Here is a 21313-nt window from a genome sequence, read left to right on the forward strand (position 1 = left end):
AGGGTGAGGCTGAGCAGGGAAGCACCATGTTTGGAGGAGGAGCTGGCTTTGCTCCTGCTCAGGATTTGCTGCAGTGGCTGGGCATGGTCAGATTGCAAGCTGCGATCAAGGACAAAGTCATCTCTGGGGTGGGAGAGGCTCAGGGCACAGCGCCCTCTAGAGGGACACGCAAGGATCTCGATTAGCAGATTACACACAGACTCAGTTTATTGATGTAAAATACTTCGTTTTTCATTTTTAATCTGGCATACATTGGCATAGCTCCACTGACTGCAATGGTGATGTGATGAGGCAGGCCAGGTTAGAAGCTGGACCGTAATGTATGTGTATTATGGTGCTTGTCATCCCACAGAATCTAGAATGACAGAGCTCTTTAACTGTAAAAAGAAGAACAGGAGTACTTGTGGCACCTTAACTCTTTAACTGTGTATCTCTATTCGTGCGTGTGTGAGAGAAGCCTTATGATCTCTCATACTGCCCCCAAAATGTACCTCAATTCTGACCCATAGGAATGACCTCCAGGGTCAAGAGGGTAGTTTAGATTCCAACTCCTGTTTGGGCTTTGAGGTCTTCTTAGAACCTGCCAGCAAGGAAGCTTGTATTGTGGTGGATTTCATTTTTATGTGTGTCAACAGCCACTAGTGTGGCTCTCCCGGATCTGTCTTATGTTTGCATTGGCACCACACCTGCCAGCTGAGTAGTATAGTTCATTGGCATTTTAGCTCTTCTGTTAGCAAACATATTCTTTTTCTTTAATTGTGTGACATTACAGTAGGGTATATAGCCATGCAATTAAAATATGAGCTATATTAATCCAGCCTGTCTACCATATACCATATATGTGACTGGCATGGTACAAGAAAACCATGGCAAATATTATCAAACTAGGATGCCTAGAGGTAGGTCTCTAGTGCCACATTTAGCCACCTAAATAAAAGGGGGCTGATTTCCAGAGGAGCCAAGCAGTCTTCTCCCAGTGAAGTCCCTTTGAAGCATTACAGGTCCTCTGGCCCCTCCTGTAAAGCAGACCCCTTTTATTTAGATGCCTATATTTAGAGTGAGGTGCCCAACTTTGAATATTTTACCCTATAGTCTTACAGTAATAACTAAAGATTATTTAACAGGACACTTAATTTGGTTGGCCCATAATCTGAGTAACTTTTCCCCTTTAAATGTTTTTAATGCAAAACAACCCTCAATAAAACCAGCCAATGGGAGATGCGGAGCTGGCACTCGGGGTGCAGACAGCATGCAGAGCCTCCCTGGCCGCCCATGCACCTAGGGGCCACAGGGACCTGGTAGCCACTTCCGGGAGCCATGTGGAGCTAGGGCAGGCTGGGAGCCTGCCTTAGCCCCTGGCCCCCGCTGCGCCACCGATCGGACTTCTAATGGCCCGGTCAGTAGTGCCGTCCGGAGCCGCCAGGGTCCCTTTTTGACTAGGCATTCTGGTCGAAAACCAGATGCCTGGCAACCCTAGTCAGGACCCAGCATAAAACCTGAGCGTGCTACAGCACCCCCTCCACCCCTAGTTCCTGTGCCTATGCTTCCACTGAGGGCTGGTCTACACTACCATTAAGTCGATGTAACTTACATCATCCCGGGTGTGAAAAAACCACTCCTGAGCGACGTAAGTTACTTCGACTTAAAGCGGTGTCCACACCATGCTATGTCGGCTACTGGCGCCAATGTAGCACGGTAGTGAAGACAAACCCTGAGTCCTTTGCCAAGAACGCTGTCAGGAGGCATTTTTGGAAAAGCTACCAGCTGTCAGGAGATGTTTTTGGAAAAGTGTCATAAGCTCTGACACCTTCCCAGCAGGTGGTGGGTGGTTCATATAACACATTCTTCATAGTGAAAAGAGTCCCTAGGCCAAATTCCAGCTAAATTCAAGAATCCCTCAACCAAATGTGTTTTGCATAAGCAACTCCAACTCTGCATGAAAGACAATTGGCATATATCTGCTGAAGCTAGGGCTGAATTTGGCCCTCTGTGTTCGCCATACAATATGACAACAAACAATCCTTGCATTTGAATAAGAATGAACAAGTTAGGGATAATATGATCTTCAGGCTCTTAAATGTGGTCTTCCTTTCTTAGTAAGTTGGATAGTTCTGAATCCAAGTGGTGATTTATCTGCTCTGCAAGTATATCCATTGTGGCAGAAAATTATATTGTTGCATTTTCTGCAGAAGGTCAAGGTTCTTATCTCAGATTCTTCATTAGTTATTAGAGATGGTGCAAAAGTAAAATTAAAACAAACAAACAACTTTAAAGCATTTGCATCTCAACTGAATGTGCATTTTTTATTTTTTTTTTAAACGGATAATTCTGAAGAAATCACCATGGCTTTGCAAAATGTTTCTGTTTTGTTAAAAATGGCCAATTTCATCTCCTAGTTGTCTCTACCATTCAAGAATGGTTACACCTGCAAGAGCATTCTAGTATCTATCCAGCTATTTTTGAGTGGCTGGACTCTTCTGCTTTACAGTCTGTTTGTGATTGCCTTGCTTGTCATGAACTAAGCCAAGCTTACCCAGGTCAGGCCGTGGATGGGAGACAACCAATGAAAACCTAGATTCAGAGATTATAAAGCAGAAAGGGACCACTGTATCATTTAGTCTGACCTCCTGCCTAGCACAGGCCACAGGACTTCCCTGAATTCTTGTTTGAACTTGAACATAGATTTCAGAAAAATATTCAATCTTTATTTCAAAATTGCCAGTGATGGAGAATGAACCCCAACCCCAGGTAAATTGTTTCAATGGTTAATTTATGTCTTATTTCCAGTCTGAATTTGTCTATCTTCTTCTTCCAGCCATTGGATCTTTTTACACCTTTGTCTGCTAGATCGAAGAGCCTATTATCAATTTTTGGTTTCCTATTTGCAGATATATAAATGGTGATCAAATCACCCCTTAATCTCTTCAAGAAGCTAGATACTGTAGAAAGTGGGGTTGGTGATTCAGAAGCACTGAATCTATGCCCCATGATGATTGTGCTAGGTGACCACCGGTGCTTTAGAGGTACTGTCTTTCTAGTGAGATGTAAAATGAAGGTCCTGACCACTAGTAACATAAGAGAGCCCATTGTACTGCTCGTAAGAGAGAGATGTTAACCTCCATGTCTCTTAAATTCTGCTTCTGGTATTATTACATCTTACAACTTAAATTCCCCTTGCAGTTTCAAATGGATACTGTTTTCTTTGTTTCCTGTGTAAACCTGTTCCTTGTGTTGATGTTAAACAGCTACAAGACACTCCAGGGTGGATATATTTTAGTGCTGGGTGAAGTGATCATTATTTGTATGTAGCCTTTGTCTATTCCACAGGGACATACATCTAATATCCATGAGATTGTTGGATGAAAAATGCTAGGAAAATACTAATTCTCTGGGTCTAACAGCCAATATGATTGTCTCTATTTCTATCTTAAAAGTATAGACATTAAATAATGGCCACAAACTTTCTCTGTCATTACATTTTTCAGGTAGGTGGACATATCATACCTCAGGAGATAAAGCACACTGGAAGTCAAGCGTTTGGCATTCTTTCCCTGAACCTGCCATGGAATTTCTTGTGACGCCTCATGCAAGCCATCTAACCTCCATGTCTTAGTTTTCCCATCTATAAAACAGGGACAACACTTCACAGTTATCAGCATATTGTGCTGATTTTCATGAAGGCAGCTACAAATGTTTGCTGAATTAAGGAGAACAAATGCTAGGCGCAATATGTGTAGATCCAAGAACTAAGTGGGTACTACTTGGGGAGGCAGCATGGTCTGGTGCAGGGGTGGGCAAACTATGGCCCAGGGGCCACATCTGGCCCGTCAGACCATTTAATCTGATCCTCAGCTCCCACCAGGGAGCGGCGTCAGTGGTTTGCCCTGCTCCACGCAGCTCCCAGGAAGCAGACGGCATGACACCCCCCCAGCTCGACCCCCCCTCTGGCTCCTACTTAGTACACGGAGGCGTCGCCAGGCGACCCTGTGCCCAATCTGCAGGTGCACCGCGCAGCTCCCATTGGCCGCACCTCAGAGCTGGAGAGGGGACATGCTTCTGGGACCTGTTTGCAGAGGTACCGCCCAGATCCTGCACCCCTGAGCCTCCCAGTGCCCCAATCTCCTGCCACAGTCCTGATCCCCCTCCTGCCCTCCGAACCCCTCAATCCCAGCCCAGAGTCCCCTCTTGTACCCCAAGCACCTCATCCCCAGCCTCACCCCAGAGTCCACATCCCCAGCCAGAGCCCTCACCCCCCCCCGCACCCCAACAGCCTGCCCCATCTCTGAACCCCCTCCCACCCTCTGAACCCATTGGTCCCAGCCCACAGCACCCTCCTGCACCCCAAATCCCTCATCCGCAGCCCCACCCCAGAGCCCACACCCCCAGTTGGAGCCCTCACACCCCTCCCCCATACCCTAACCCCCTGCCCCAGCCCTGATTCCCCCTCCCACCCTGTGAACCCCTTGGTCCCAGCCTGGAGCCCACTACTGCACCCCAAACCCCTCATCCCCAGCCCCACCCCAGAGCCCTCACCCCCAGCACCCCAACCCGGAGCCCCCTCCCGCATCCTGAACTCCTCATTTCTGGCCCCACCCCAGAGCCCTCACCCCCTCCTGCACCCCTACCCCCAATTTCATGAGCATTCATAGCCCACCATACAATTTCCATACCCCGATGTGGCCCTCAGGCCAAAAAGTTTGCTCACCCCTGGTCTGGTGGAGAGTTTGAGAGTAGGAGACATGTTCTATTTCTGGATCTGCCACTGACTTGCTTGTGTGATCTTGGGCAATTCACTTTATCGCTCTGTGCCTTGGTTTCCCCTCCAAGTTTGTGTGTGTTTAGACTGTAAATTCATTAGGTCAGGGACTGTCTCTCTCTGCATTTGTACCGCACCAAGCACAGTGAGTCCCTGATTTCTAATGGCCCCGTAGGTGCTTTACATAATACAAATTGTAATAGTAATTACAATATTTTGCTCAAACAGTTCTACACAAACACTACCTCACCTTCCTGGAAGTGGTGTCAATATAAAAGCCTGTTCTCTTTCCTACTTTCTGGGCAGTGGAGCAACTTGGAGAAATACTGCTTGTCCAAGGAATCTGGTTTAGCCTGCTCAAAAACTGACAGATAAATATAGCTGCCATATAAAACAAGTCATATGATCAATGGTGACATGAACCTTTGTGGGTTATCTATAACTGTTATTGATACCTCTCTTCATATACCTAGTGAATTTCACATTGTACAGTCATGTTATTTTAATAGGGATATGTCCTTAAAAATGCTGCACTATCAGGCTTCTGTGACAGCTTGCCACATTAAAGTGACTAGGCAGTGTCTGAAACTAAAATTAAACTATACAATGGCAAAAAAATGTTAAAACTGTTGTTAACAGGGTTAGTATGGCTAAGTGGCTCCAAAATAGAGCTGGACAGGAACTGGAATTTCCACTTTTTCAGGCTATTCAGTGATTTCAACATTTATTTTTGTTCTGAATTGGGACAACCAGAAATAATTTGGAAGATTCCCACAATGAAATTTTTTTCAGAAAATATTTTGGGTCATTCAAAACCAAAAGGTTGGGGTTTTTTTTGAAACAAAAAATCAAAATGTTCCATTCTAAAAATGTCAAATGAAAACATTAAGAGGTTATCAAAATGCTTTTTTTCATTTTTTTCCAAAGTGAAATTTCATTGAAATTGACACATTCCTATGAATAAATTCAGTTTCAACAATACAGCATTTTCCAATGGAAAAACAATCTATAGAAAAGTTTTCAATCAGCTCTACCTCCAAGCCTTGCTATTCTGCACTGTGCAATCAAGCTGCCTCTAATGAACAATATGCTCTTTTAAAATGTACATTGTCCCCAATAGCTTTGATGTTGATGAAAGCGATACTGTTAAGGGAACTTCAATAAATAGTAGGAGAGCACAAGAGAGTTATTGCAGAGTATTTACGGAGATTATTAGTATAAATTGATCAATACAACGGAGCCAGATTTTGCTCTGTTACCCAGGTGTAAATCCACATAAATACATTGAAGTCAGCAGTCTGTAACAGAATTACACTGGCTTTACTCTGATGTATCAGAGCAGAATCGGGCTCACAGCATTTATTTTGGGTGTTTTTACTTACTGGATTGATGCTAACTTTTAACCATTACTATAGCTGGTCAGAACAATTCCATCTAAATATTTAAAAAACAAAAACAACTTCATAAGTTTTGTTTTTGTTTTTCTGCCCAGTCCTAACTAACCACAAGAGAGAGTCTAGTTAAAAATGCATGCCAAACAAATTAGTGATCTATTAAGAGATGTGTCATCCAGGTATAACATATTATGTACATATTTGCAGAACCTCAAGATGATAATAGAACCTCAAGATGATAACATTACCTGCCTAGTGCTGGTCAGAGGTTTGACCTACTTCACTAGGTTGAAGTACTAGTCAAGAGTACAGTACTTGAACTGTAGTCAAGACATAAAATATGCATTTTGCAGTTCATGTTTAGTATAGCTGAAAAGATCGGACAGTCTTCCAAGTGGGAAGAACATGTAATCTGCTAGTATTATTAGGAAAGTCAAGGTAGAAAATTTGGTTGAATTGTGCTTATCGGACACTGAACGAAGTTTCCAATCTTGCAACTGTCAGTGTCTGTGAGCCATGAATTGCAGGACAGGGGTCTCAGACTTTTGTTGTGAAAGTTAAGCTAACTAACCACTATAGCTGAGAAGTAGTCAGACACTTACAAACGGAGCTTTATATTAACCACTAAGCTAATCACGGATACCACAGGCCAAACAATAAGAAGCAAAATGCACATCCTCAACTTTTATGAACAGAAAGTTCCCCCGTTTGGGGGTTTTATTTCAGCAAAATGAGCCCACAGCCTCACAATTTTTTCAGAGGTGTCTACCTCCCAATCTTTACAAAGGTTAAAAAAAAATGGCTTACTTGCTAACTCCTTCCAGGAGGGAGACAGTCTGTTTTGATGGTCTCTCAGGCCTGGTCTATACTACCCGCCTGAATCGGCGGGTAGAAATCGACCTCTCGGGGATCGATTTATCGCGTCCCGTCGGGACGCGACAATCGATCCCCGAATCGGCGCTCTAACTCCACCAGCGGAGGTGGTAGTAAGCGCCGCCGACAAAAAGCGGCAGAAGTCGATTTTGCCGCCGTCCTCACAACGGGGTAAATCGGCTGTAATACGTCGAATTCAGCTACGCTATTCACGTAGCTGAATTTGCGTATCTTAAATCGACTCCCCGCTGTAGTGTAGATGTACCCCAAGTCTCCTCACCTTGTGGAAAATAGAGCTGGTTGAAAAATAAGGCAGAAAAAAAGTGAGAAAAATGTCAGAATAATTTGTTTCATTTTCCCACCTATTCACTGAAAAGTTTAATCCAGTTTTTATTGTTGGTTGTTGTTAATCTTTTGAAACAGGACATTTTCAGATGTGATTATGTTGCTCAGGTTAGTCATATGGTGAGAAATTATATCAAAAGTGTGTAAAAATAATTTTTGGGAATGCCTTATTTTAAAATTGATAAAAGTTTCCAAAAAACAATGAGTTTTCATGAAAAATGTCAGTGTTGAGAACAGGGCAGTTTTCAATAAAATGGTTTGATCAATAACTAGTGGAAAGGTCACAATTTAGATACTCCCCTAGTAACCCACTAGTCAATCCATGTTGTGTGTCCCAGTTACAGAGGGGATGTCAGTCTGTTACAGCGCCTGGCTGCTGAGGTTGGTTTTTCAGATCAAGCTGTAGCAGCTGACGCTTTTAGCTCTGTAGGTCCCTGGTTCAATCTCTTCTGTCAAGATGTTGACCATCACATAAATGGGGCAGCTGTCTAGGTTTGCTAGATAAGGTACTTGTTTGTATGAAGAAGGGTGGTGGAATCAGGCCCTTAGTTTTCTTAATCTTATAACACCCACATTCCTGTAAAATAGGAGGTGAGTCTTTGGGTTTAAACACAACATTGTTGAGATTCAGCTAGTTTCACTTAAGGTCACGTCGATGCACAGTGTCGATGACACAGTATTTTGGGATTTTGTTTTTGTCCACTTCCCTGTTGTATTGGAAGGTGTGTCTTCCATTGCATCTACCTGAGGTTGAGGTAAGGTGAGCAGGGCACCTCGCTTTGAAAACAAATGGTGATTCAGTCAGTCCCATAAACTCATGGCTTTTTGTCTCTTTTAGAGGAGGTTTGAGGAAGGAATGTATTCAGAAAACCCCCCACTTCCTATCAGGACAGTCACAGAGGCATTGAGGTCTGTTCATTACTAAGCATTAATACCTAATGAAAAGTGGCAAAGATTTCAGGTAGCAATGGGTGCAGAATGAGCAGGGGCGAGGCTGGGCTGCTGGAACAATTTGTATAGTGGGGGTGCTGAGAGCCATTGAACAAAACTGTAAACCCTGGATATAATGGAGTGTCACTTCAAGCCAGGTGGTGCGTCAGCTCCCCCAGCACCCCTACTTCCAGCACTTATGGGGCTTGGTGGTAGGTGAGGGGTAATAAGGTTCCCCAATGTTAAACCAGTCATTAATTTAATAGATATGGAAAGGAGAGTTTCCCTTGCTGCATTTTTACTGATGGACCAAGCCTCTCAGTATTGGGAGTAATGGAGGGAGAAACAAAGTATCTGAGGTGGAATGGAAGAGAAGAGGCAATGAGGGTGATAGATGGAAGGGAGGGAGATTTTTGAGCTGCAATGGAGAGACAGAAGAAGTGTGTGTAAGTGGGGACAGTTTTCTTTTAGAGTCTTGTAGGAGTGTGAGACTCACCCCTGCGGCGCCTCCTGCTGGTCATCTCCAGGAATTAGCTCTGCCAGCCTTGGCGTACCCTCTGCAGGCCAGTGATCCACCTTGCCACTGGCCCCATGTCCCTCCCAGGACCCCGGTGCCCTTTTCTCTGGGTGCTGCCCCCTGGCAGTACTCCCACAGTTCTGGGTCTCCCCCTCCCAGGGGAACCCCCACCCACTATCCCCATTTTGCCTTAGTCTTGGCTACTGCCCAGTCTCCATCTAGCCCCCATTCACTGGGGCAGACTGCAGTATCAGCCACTCATCACAGGCAAAGGGGTTCGGACCTGCTGCCTCTGCCTACCCATGGGCTGCCCTCTGCAACCCCCAGTACCCGTTGGCCTTCTGCTAGGCCGCAGCTTGGGGCTTTCCAGGCTGGAGCTTCCCCAGCTCCTCTGCCTTTCCCCAGCCCTACTCCACTCAGATACTCTGCTCAGGTCCCTGCAGCCAGGTCCATCTCCCTCTACAGCTAGAGAGAGACTGCTGAGCTCCTGGCTCCCAGCCTCCTATATAGGGCCAGCTGAGGCCTGATTGGGGCGTGGACCAGCTGCGGCTGCTTCCCCAAACAGCCTACTAGCTACTTCCCCCCTGCAACAGCCCTCTCCCAAGGCTGTCTTAAGCCCTTCCGGGGTAACCACCCCACTACAGGTATCTAGATCCCACATAGTAAATGTCCCTCTACCCTTTCTCTCTCCACTGCTCTGCCCTTCCACTGTCTCACTCCATTGTTCCATATGTTCCTGCATCCTCTTTGCTTCAGGTGGAGGAGGTTTTTAGACAGTCCCAGCAGCCCCCTTCCCCAGACTATGGGCCCTTCTCTGTGCTGGTGGCAGGATGTATAAGCAGGTGGGCCTGGGCCTGGCCAAGGCGTGGAAGAGTCAGAGGAGTACTAACAGACAGGGAGGTCAAGGTCTCAAGGAGCCATGGAATCTGAATTCCCCTTTGGTCTTGGAGGTGGCCTCCATTGCAGTACATTGGTGGGTGGGGCAGTGTGGAGAAAGCTGCACTGCTGCTGTTTGTGCTGTACCTACTTCTTCCTACCTGTCAAGCCAACAGATTTCTAAAGCATCAAGGAAACCCTGAGCAGCCTATTTTCTCTTGCAAAAATTGTCCTGTCTGGCTAGGAATTAATATTGCATTCAATGGTATAGTCATATGATAAATAATTGAATTATAATTCATTTTTTAAAAACAGAGCAATAAAAAGACTGGTAAGATAAGATGGTTTAATACTTGTAAAGAGACAACTTATAGCTGTGATAATCTCAGCCCAGCTTCTACTGGCGTGGTTTGCAGGAGACTTCTATTGGAGCAGCTGTCTAGATTACCAGTATGAACGTTGGCTACCATAATATGCTGGATACACGCACTGCAGCATATGGATAAATAACTCTGTTAACTGGTAAAGTCAAGGATGTGTAGTTGGCAAACAAAGCCAGATGGCCTCTTCCTGCTTGTCAATATCTTAGTATAATTTATATTATGATGGGGCCTGAAGACCCCATTGTGCTAGACACTGTACATACACAGGTGTGAGAGAGCCTCTGCCCCTAGAGCTTACAATCTCAATAGAGAAAGTTATGTATTATTGACCCCGTTTTACACAGGGGTGACAGAGGCACAGTGACATTGAGTTACTTGCCAAAGGTCTCTCACAGTGAGTTTGCAGAAGAGTCAAATTGCCTGAGCTCCATGCCGCAAGACAGACCCTCTTTTAGCCACAAGACCATCCTTTCTGTCTAGAGAGCTGACAGGGTTTGACCATAGCTATTGAATAATTCTGATGATTTGTATGGTGGTAGCAGAAGATCATATCCCTGGAATTTCCATTTTTTCAGAAACCGCACTTGTCTTAATCATCGACGTGACACAATTCTAAACACTGTACAGGCTCATTCCGCTCTGAGCTGGATTCCCTTCCTGAAAACAGATATCCAATGTAAATGCATGTGGATGGAGTCAAATAAATCCACTCATCATGCATTATCAGCAGGGTGTGAACAGTGTCACCTGTTTCATCTTTGAGATTGGGTAGAAAAACAACTATACAAACAAGGAAACTGCCTTCCATTTAAACAGTGGATGTGTAAGTTTCTGGTAAAGGCGATGGACTGACGTGTTCTTTCAAGTCCACCAGTGGGACCAGGACGTTGCCTGCTGGGCAGGTCTCCAGAAAATGCCTATTATTGCTCAATACCACGAAACCTATTTTCTTTCCCCTCTCTTATGCTTGATAGGTGGAAACTACGTGTCCGATTTGCATAGACAGGATATATCACGTGCATATGTATACAGTGTATATATAAAAACAGGTGCCACTGGAGTGTTGTTGACAGTGGAACATTACTGTTTCTTGTGAGGAAGCAAAGCCACCTGGAAGAAGGTAGGACATTTAAACTGTACGTGATAGTTGGAGTGATTTGGTGCTGAAGTTCAGAGGATGTCTGGTGCCTGCATGCGCTTATGAGGATTAGGATTTTCCAAGTGGAGGAGAGGCACACAGGTGGTGCTGCTGTAGTTACTTTTCTTTTATCATGCTTGGATGACGTTCTTTTAGCAGCTCAAATGGGCATATTTGCAACATGTTGCGACTAGCTGTACAGAACAGAGAAGTTGCTGCTGTTCTTTGCTCTTTAACGGGAGATGGGAAAGATAGAGACGTCGGGGTCTTTTCATATCGGATCAGTTCAAACAGGAGAACAGGTGCAATCCATGTTAGATTAACAACTAGACCAACTCGATCAAATGATCTGGGTTCCACACATCAAAGGCTCTTGCCCACCAAATTCCTGGGAATGGGGGGATAAAGGGGTGACTAATCTACACCTTGTGCACACTTCCATTTCAAGATCAAGAGCTATGCATTTTGGGGGTAGGCTACATTTGGCCATAATCCACGCTGCAGAGAATGGAAGGGGCAATTGACTACATTGGAGTTATATGTGCTCGGCATCTCTGATAATCACGACAGTTATTAAGGTGCCTAAATATGGATTCAGGTGCTTAACTATGAGCACTACAGGCCAGATCTTCTGCAGGTGTAAATGGCATATTTTCATGGGTTTCCATGGGGCTCAGGTGGCATCTGATGATCTGAATGGTAATTTGAAAATTTCAGCCGAGGTGCTTAAAAGCTGCGATGTGGATCTCAGCATGTAGACTGACAGGCTGAGATTTTCAGAACCGTGCAGGCAATTCAGCCAGGCATCTTATATTACGATCAATAGAAGTCTATGGCCAAATCCCTGGCACTGCTTTGAAAATTTCGACATTGAAAGATGTTACTCTTAACCCTTTAGGGCAATGGTTTAAGCACTGAGGATTTGGAGGAAGGTCTTTAACCTTGAAGTGCTTTAATTCACTTAAACAAAAGGCAGTGATTCTTTTCAGAATAACTTTATTTGCTAAAATGTATTTAAAATAATGGAAACCAGGATTAGAGTTTTGGTACCAAAATACCCACGCGCTTGTTAATCAAAGATTGGATGTTGTGCCTGCCGTGCTGTCTTCAGAATGTATTATTGTGTGCTAGCAAGTTTTACCAAAACCTAGGAAACTCAGCTTTGCTGTGAGGTTTCCAGATTGACTACTGGTGTTTTGTTTTGATACCTAACATTCTGCTATGACAAATGACCAGCTATAAAAGATAGGACTATTTAATTGTCCACTAAATTCACCTTTCAGCGCAGAGACGTTTGTTATACCCCTAACAGCTACAGACTTGGGGGCAGATCATTAGCCAGTGTAAAGACTTCAATGGAGCTAGGCTGGTTTACGTCAGCTGAGGATCTGGCCCCTGAAAACAACCTGCTTCAGGATTTGCTGGCATAAGTGCACTCACACGGCAAAGAGGAAGTGAGAGGCTTTCAGAGAGTTACTTTATATGCTTACTGCTTTTACTATATGCAAAAGCTTTGACTGTGGATTGTTGAGACTCTCATTCCCAACGCCTGGCAGCTTCAGAGCATCTAACAGTGTGAGAAAGGTCAGGCAAGGTCACATACTGCTAATCCATAGTGCAGAGGTATAAGTCAGATGACACACTGCTTCCAGTAGTAAACATACCAGAGGGAGGTGCGAAGAGAGAACAGGGCCAGATCTAGCCAGCCTTCTCATTCACAGCTTTCAGTTAAAGCACTTATCCTCTGTCTGTTACCCACAGCTGCTTGTCCTTAGAAACTGCACTTACTGAAAAGGAAGACACATATCATACTCCGCCCCCAGTACAGGAGGTGGAATAAATAGTATATGCTCAGAGCCACATTCAGTAACATTACTGACGGACATACACGCAGGCATCTGTATATACTGTACTTTGCACATCTTCAGCCCCTTCCACCCAAGGCTCTGAGACTGTTGGGAAAGAAGAAGATTAAAATAAGTGGGGAAAGGATCCTGTAGCCATCTGAGTAATAATTGCCCATGATGTAAGTAATTAGGTGTTGCATTACTTTTAACTTACATGGCATCTGTCATCCAAAGATCTCAAAGCAATTTGGCAAAGATGTTCAAAATTAGGTGCCTACAATTAGATTCCTAAGGGGAAATTTTCAAAGGTACCCAAGGTATTTAGGAACACAAATGTCATTGACTTTCAGTGGGTCCTACTGGAGTCACTAGGAGTTGCTGGATCAGTACGTTTGAAAATTTAGGCCGTTTATTTAGGCACCTAAATGTGGATCTAAGAGTCTAATTTTAGGCACCCCTTTTTGAATGTCTTAGCTTTTATAATTAACAAGCTTCAAAACATGTCTGTAAAGTGTGGGTATTTTACAAATGTAATGAATTGGTAAACTGAGGCACGGAGAAGGGTAGGGCTGCAAATGACTTAATCTGGCATTGTGGGGGCTCTGGACATCTGAAAAATCAGACCCCACGTGTCAGCTCCTCGGTGGGTGTAACTCAGCATAGCTCCACTGAAGTCAATGGCTGGTAATCACGACACAGGAAAAACCCCATAACAGTTAACATAAGAGAGGCCTCTCTTTTCATCTCAGGCCCTTTGGCACCAGCCACACAAACTGCAGCCTCTGGGTCACCTTCTCCCCCCATTCTTTGTGTTAAAACTCCTGTCTGTGCCAGTGGGAACTCTGTATGTGGAATGAAGATAGAATATAGCACTTTGGCTGGCTTCTGAATCTTGAGGAGCTATCAATGGGGAAACCAGCTCAACTTGAGTTCCTTGATGAGAGCCACATTTGAGCCTGGAATATCTGATTCCAAGTGAGTACAATTTCTAAGGTTACTGTGATGCAATGAAATTTAATTTTGCGGAGTATCTGCTGCAGAAAGCCTCCCAAATGCTCATCCTCTCATTATTGCCTGGGAGCTACTTTTCTTTCAAGACTAATTCATTTTTTCAGTCTATACTGTAGTAGCATAACCAGGGTCCCTTAAGAACTTCCTGGTTATCACTAAGGTCTGGTCTATACTACCCGCCTGAATCGGCGGGTAGAAATCGACCTCTCGGGGATCGATTTATCGCGTCCCGACGGGACGCGACAATCGATCCCCGAATCGGCGCTCTAACTCCACCAGCGGAGGTGGTAGTAAGCGCCGCCGACAAAAAGCGGCAGAAGTCGATTTTGCCGCCGTCCTCACAACTGGGTAAGTCGGCTGCAATATGTCGAATTCAGCTACGCTATTCACGTAGCTGAATTTGCGTATCTTAAATCGACTCCCCGCTGTAGTGTAGATGTACCCTAAGATGTGCACCTGGGCTGTGTGGAAATTCCCAATTACAGCAGGAATAGAACTTGGATTCTCTTGCTCCATGCACAGGGGATTCTGCCACTTGAGCTAAAGGATGTTGTTCTGTTAGCTTTTAGCATGGCTGCTAAAGGAAATCCAACAGGCATGTGGCATAAAAAATATGTGCAAGATCATTGTTAACACTTTGGGTTACAGCACATAAGAGGAGAGGAGAAATTCTTGTCTTGACTTGAATGTAAACGGAAAAGAAACCTCAATGTGATTTCTATAGTGGGTGTGTTGCATTCAGCAGGGTGGAATGGCTATTAGAATAGGAGGATTTACCATCCATCAAAACACAGTTAGAAAGGGGAAGAAAACTCAGCAGAGGAAATCCAAAAGCAGATTATGAGTAATGGCTTTCTGTTTTCTCTAGCTGGTGTTATTCTTTGATTTGTTGTCATACTGTAAATGGTTCTTGTATAAAGGGATTGTTAAGATCGATAGCTAGCAATGTTGTATGTTGGCATGGAACAACCTACTCCTAGGTCTTCATTTAGTTATGCCACCAGAGATGGGCATTTTGTTAGTAATGTCTGCGTGACTCCAGGTGACTGGAATAAAGGTGTTACTAAGATTGTGGCATGATAGGAAAAGGTCTTAGAAGGGATTTAGAATAGTCTACTGTGCCGGGGAGGTAATATGGGGAGAGACTCAGAATATCCTTGTGTGTTGCTTAAAATATGAGTTATCAAGGTCTTGCAGTTAAGGCCCAATTCAATGTCCATTGAAGTCAATGAGAGTCCTTCCTTTGACTTCAATATGCCTTGGATCAGGTCTACAGAGTTGAAGCCTCAGATACCACACTGTTGGGTGCAATGATAGAACCTATGCTAGACAGATGGTAAGAAGCCCACTCTGCTTTTGAGATTCATCACTCCCTGCTGGTTATTCTTGAAAAATGCACAAACAGTTATGACTAAACTTGCTTATTACAATTACTTTAACAGCCAGGAACTCTACTGAAGGAGACACTTTTCTGCACAAGGAAGATCGAGAGAGTCCTCTGGCATTGTGTAGTGACAAGACCCCTAAAGTATCACTAGCTGGGAATTTCTCCTACCACTACCATGGCCTTGCTCTCGTTCCTGAGACGAGGGAAATCAAAGCCACGGGTGCCTTCATGCAGGGGAGCCTTTCAAAAACCCAACAAACTTCTTCATCAGAACTACGAGACCTTGCTGGAGACATGCTTGAAGAATAAATGCCTGTTCAAGGATGAGAACTTCCCAGCTGACCTTCGTTCCATTGGAATGGGATCATTGCTGCAGAAACTGCCACCAAACCTACAGTGGAAGAGGCCACATGTAAGTCATGTTCAGTGAATGGCTCTTATGTGAGGGATTGTTTACACTGGATAGCCATTAATGTTCCATGTTAGCACGGAACAACCTACTAATAGGTCTTTGAAACAGGGTGGCTTGCCCTTGGGCTGAAGATCCTAGGGCAAGTTAACCCTGGTTACAGAATGAGTCCCATCTGAGGGGAATCAGGCAATTTCCTATAAAGAGGAGAAAGTGGCTACAGTAAGGGGGAAGCTCAAGAGGCTGTAGTGAGACTGCAGAGAGAGCAAGAGCCTCCTGCAGGAAAGACCCTAAGGTCAGGGGAATTGCTTCGGCTCGGGAGGGCTAAGGCGGGAAGGACTTTGACCAGACCAGGGGAGTTTTGGCTGTACCCAGTTTTGTGTCTAGTTTTGAACTTCAAGTTAATAAATCAGCAGAGCTGGTGTGCTTTGACTGGAAAAACCCTATGCAGAATTTATTTGGGGACCCAAGAAGGGAAAATGAGGTGAGAGGCTGCCTGCAGGGCTGCTCTTGGGCCACCAAGGGTGTTGTGAGGTGGCCACTCGTCTACAGTCTTCATTTAATTATGCCTTAAAGCAGGGGTGGGCAAACTACGGCCCGCGGGCCACATCCGGCCTGCGGGACCGTCCTGCCCGGCCCCCGATCTCCTAGCCCAGGAGGCTTGCCCCAGGCCCCTCCCCTGCTGTCCCCCATCCCCTGCAGCCTCAGCTTGCTTGCTCCGCCACCAGTGCAATGCTCTGGGCGGCGGGGCTGTGAGCTCCTGGGGCAGCGCAGCTGCAGAGCCCAGTCTGACCCGGTCTCTGTGCTGCGTGGTGGCAGCGGCGGCGTGGCCCTTCTCCAGCCGGGCGGCGCAGCTGTAGCGCTGCCAGCCCTCGGTGCTCCAGGCAGCACGGTAAGGGGACAGGGAGCAGGGGGGATTGGCTAGAGGGCAGGGAAGTTCAGGGTGGTGGTCAGAGGGCAGGAGTGTGGATGGTGGTCAGGGGGGAAACGGGGTTGAATGGGGGTGGGAACCCAGGGGGCAGTCAGGAAGGAGGGGGGTTTGGATGGGGTGGCAGGGGGCAGTCAGGGGCAGGGGAAATTCCTTCTCAACCAATCACGCTATCCTGTCTGTACGCAAATCCTGCCATTTAATGGAGGGCTCCATTCATTGGTTAAGTTATACTCTGGCCATAGGGTTTGGTCTGTTTTTCGGAAGAGCTGAGCTCCCACACCTCCCACTGCAATCAATAGGAGTGTAGATGTATCTTTGAAAATCAGGCCACAAATGGCAGATGTAACAGCCCCATTTTCAAGGATTCATATGTAACTCAGCTATTAACATTCACCTTGGGTTAACACATGTTCTGCAAACAGATCTAGAACAGTTTGTTTTAATTGATTAACAAACTTTGGTTGGTATTTGGGTCTATTTGGATTTGGGTCTACTTTTCCCCTTTAAACAGAAATGCCCTAAAATGTCACTGAGAGATGCGTGCTCATGTATCAAAGGACAAGGTGTTGACCCGTTCTTTTTTCAGACTAGATTTTGTAAGACATTACTCCAAAATACAGACGATGGTTCTCCTTTCTTTTAATAAAGAGCTGATATATGGTAGAAAAAAATTTCCCCATACTCTCATGCCCCAGAACTACTTGCTAGATTTATTTGACATTTTTGTGGCCCATGACACTATGGAGCATTTGTAATGTTCAGACATCCCTGAGTAAAATATCATCTTGATTCGATGGGGAGTGACATATGCAGAGAATGTCTGTGCATTGAGAAAAATATACCACAGTCGATCCATCTGTCTAATATAACCTTTCTGCTCATCACCATAGGCACAGTAATAAAGTAACATAGTGGCAGGATTGAATGGATGGGGCAATGTGGGCCCAGTGCTCTGGAAAAGCCTCCAAATTTTGTATTTCTACCTGTATAATCTGGAAGTACCTCCACAGGTTTGAGGCCTTTTGCTCTGAAATCCCCATGCTGCTGACAGCCACGGGTTTTTAATTGCATTGCAGACATACTCTGTGACTGTTTGCCTAAGTACAGGCTGAGCAGTTTCATCTGGGGTAAGGGTTAGTATTTAATTACTCTAAGTGTCTTTTGAGTGCTTGGCATTTCTCTGCCACCCCTGATGGGGAAGACGACAGTGTGAAAATTAAATTGAGCAATTTGTGGATCATAATAGTGAAAGAGAAGTTTGGCATTTATTTTATGAATTTGCCCGGAGAGGCATTGGAGAGTAATAATATGTCTTCTTTCTGAACTATTACTCAGAGTTTTTATGGTCACAGAAAGTTCTTCAGCAGCTATCAGTTAGTTTTTTTTCTTCATTGTCTAGCCCAGTTATTAGTCATAGCTGTTGAAGACATGACAGGAGATAGCCTCTGTTGTGAACTACATCATTGGAATCTCAGTACTAAGAGTAAAAGAATGAGCAGCATTATAGAATTCCAAGACAAGAAACTATGTTAAAGTTAAGTTTGAATCTACGTGTTAGTAACTCAAGAGTGAAAAACCTTATAGGGATTGTTTTAATTATCTCCAAATCAGGCATTTCAAACTCAGGAAATTCAAAGTTAAGGCTACACCTAAAAGAAATCCAAACATGTTAAGGTAACAAATGCATAGTTATGGCACTGAAACAATCTCAACTCTGCTGTGTATTTATACTATGGGAGGAACAAAGGGAGAAAAAATCCCTAAGGTATCTTTAAAAATCAGTTTACTCTGGAACCACAAACAATGTCTCGGTGATAATCATATAGTAATTTCATGGCATCAGTACAGGATCTGATACCTGACCTGTTCAGCCGCAGGAGTAGCCCTGTTAGGAATAGAGCTGGGTAAAATTTTTCAGCCCCATCTCTTTTTTTTGGTGATAAATGCCAATTTGGCAATACTGTTGTTTTGCAAATTTGTGTCAGTTTCACCAAATTGTTCATTTCAAACATTATTTCACTGTAATATTTTCAAAATGAAACGTTTTGGTTTTTCGGTTTCGCAGTTTTTGTTAAAAAAAAATCACGAAACACTTACAAATTGTTCAAAGTGAGACCGTTTTGATCAACCCAGAATGATTTTTTTTTTCTGACGTTTTGAAATTGCCAGCAAAGCAAAAAATCCCTGATTTGTCCAGGTCTAGTCAGAAAGGAGTGAGGTGACTTCCCTACACCCTCTTCTAGACACATGATAGAGACCTCCAGAAGCAATGCGGTTGAATGTCAGAGAGACCTTTGACTCCTCAGAAACTCACTCCATAAGTGGTGAAGAGGCTTCAGAAGAAGCCATTCAGTCCTCAGGGTTTTGCAGGACCACTGCAATGATTTGACATTCTCTCTTTCTCTCTTTTTTGGTCTTGTACCTTCCAGGAACTTCATAAAACTCCAGTATTTTATACTGCAAACACAAGAAGGCTTGATCTCTGCCAAGGATTGGTTGGTATGGCTGCTTTCTCTTTTGTATATATAGCTATACACAGAGCAATTTGAGCTTAATTTGAACTGTGTAAGACTGCATATAAAGGGTGTTGATTTCAATATCATTCCAGCTCTGCATAAAATGGATTAGGTAATTATGTAATATGCTCAACAAACAAGCTAATGTTCTAGGCTAAGATGTGATCCAAAAAGGTGAGAAGTGTCCCAACTAGTTGAAAGCTCCACTGTATGCCATAAACATGACTTTTATTAATGTTGGTGCTGGAACATGAACGGACCTAGTCTTCATACTTGTCTATAAAGTGCCATGCATCCTACGTAAATGATAACAATAGAAGCTTCATCACTGTACCTAGTTATTAGAGCATGTAATGTATTTCATATCACATAGACAGCAGAAGGGCCTGTGACTACTGCAATATGTGTATGTGGGCACAAAGCAGGATTTGTGTCAACCTTGACTTGCATCTGTTATGAAGTGAGACGAGGAAGGGTGAGTAAGTTAGTGAAGGTGTATGAAGACTTGTCTTCTTCTAAACGGGAGTGTGGCCTAGTGGTTAGAGCAGAACTGCCATGTTCTATTCTCAACTCCACCACTGACTTACTGGTTGGACAAGTCATATTTGTGCTTCAGTTTACCCAGGTTAAAAGGGTAACAGATGTTCTTAGGCTTCATTACATTTGTAAAGTGCTTTGAGATCCTCAGACACAAGGTATAATAAACACAGATCATTACTGTTAGAGCTGGTCAGGAAATTATTTTTTCCCTGTGAAAAAATTCAAGTTTTCATAGAAAACCCCCAACAGTTTGGGGATTTTGGCAATTCTAGTTGTTGAAATAGGGAAAAAAAAGGTGTTTTCATTTAAAAAAAAAAACTTAAATATTTTAACTGAAAACTTTTTTTGTGAAATTCCAAATTCATTTGTACTCCATTCCAAATGAAAAGGCTATGAGAGGACAGTTAAAGCACTAAACCCGTTTTGACTTAATAAAACACAAATCTAGCTCATCCTAATTTTTTTGATGTAGTTATAATTTAAAAGCATCCAACACGCTGCCTCCTCCAAAAATATTTGTCAATGACAGCAATAATTCTGTCTTGATTCCACCCTAGTGTAATTGCTCATTCTTTTGGTACAGAAAACTGCTGGTTCCTGGCCGCGTTGGAAGCGCTGACGTTCCACCAAGACATCTTGGCCGTGGTCATGCCGCAAAACCAAAGCTTTGATAGGAAGTACGCTGGCATTTTCCATTTCCGGGTGAGCGTGCATCCCCCTAGCACTGGAGGTCCTCAAAAATTATTCCTTATACTTGACGGGGCCGTGACTAAGATCGTGTTCTCAGATAGTCCATGTGCAATTCCCGTTGCCCTCAGTGAGCGCTGTGAATAGGTAACTCAAGTCAGGAAGTGGGTGTCATCCCAACCCCTCTTTAAATGAAGTGACACACTCAGAGAGTCAAAATAAAGTCCCCCCCTTGGTGAATATAAAAAGCTTATGCTCAATCCTTCTATCCAGCTTTGGCTGCCCCCTGTGGTTACCTTACTCCAGCCTAAGTCTTCGCCACTCCTACACCCCCCAGTATGGCTGCCCTTAGGACCCATCTGTTCCAAATCTTTACACACTTGGTCTCTCAATTAGCCTGAGAGCTACTCCCATCTCTCTTTACCCCACCCATGTATAAAAACTAGCTGCACCTGTGAGGCAGCAGAACCCACTGACCACAATAGAATCATCACCCTCTAACAGGTTACACGTTACTCTGACAGCCTGTTACAGCCCATAGCTAATAGATGGGTCCTTTTCTACTGCTGAAGAGCAGGTTACTTCCCAGTGAAATATTTGCTCGTTTCTGTCCCCTTGCAGTTTTGGCACTTTGGTGAATGGGTTGATGTGGTGGTCGATGACCGACTGCCAGTCAATGAGGCTGGTCAGCTGGTTTTTCTCTCCTCCGTTTGTAAGAATGTCTTCTGGGGAGCCCTTTTGGAGAAGGCATATGCCAAGTAAGTGAATCGTCG

The 21313-nt window shown here is 44.3% G+C and overlaps 1 protein-coding gene across 1 annotated transcript in view; it reads left to right on the forward strand.

Annotated features, from left to right (window-relative positions):
• Positions 1–13780: 13780 nt before the first annotated feature.
• The window catches only part of LOC117874527 (calpain-14-like), a 33836-nt gene continuing 26303 nt past the window's right edge, over positions 13781–21313 (forward strand). The window contains exons 1-5 of the mRNA XM_034764735.1: positions 13781–14034; positions 15513–15869; positions 19227–19296; positions 20437–20555; positions 21162–21298. Of these exons, the coding sequence (XP_034620626.1) occupies positions 15633–15869; positions 19227–19296; positions 20437–20555; positions 21162–21298 (563 nt within the window). The 5' untranslated portion in view covers positions 13781–14034; positions 15513–15632. The remainder of the gene's footprint in view (positions 14035–15512; positions 15870–19226; positions 19297–20436; positions 20556–21161; positions 21299–21313) is intronic.

Source organism: Trachemys scripta, chromosome 3 (genome assembly GCF_013100865.1).
Source record: "Trachemys scripta elegans isolate TJP31775 chromosome 3, CAS_Tse_1.0, whole genome shotgun sequence".
In the NCBI taxonomy this organism is placed as follows: Eukaryota; Metazoa; Chordata; order Testudines; family Emydidae; genus Trachemys; species Trachemys scripta.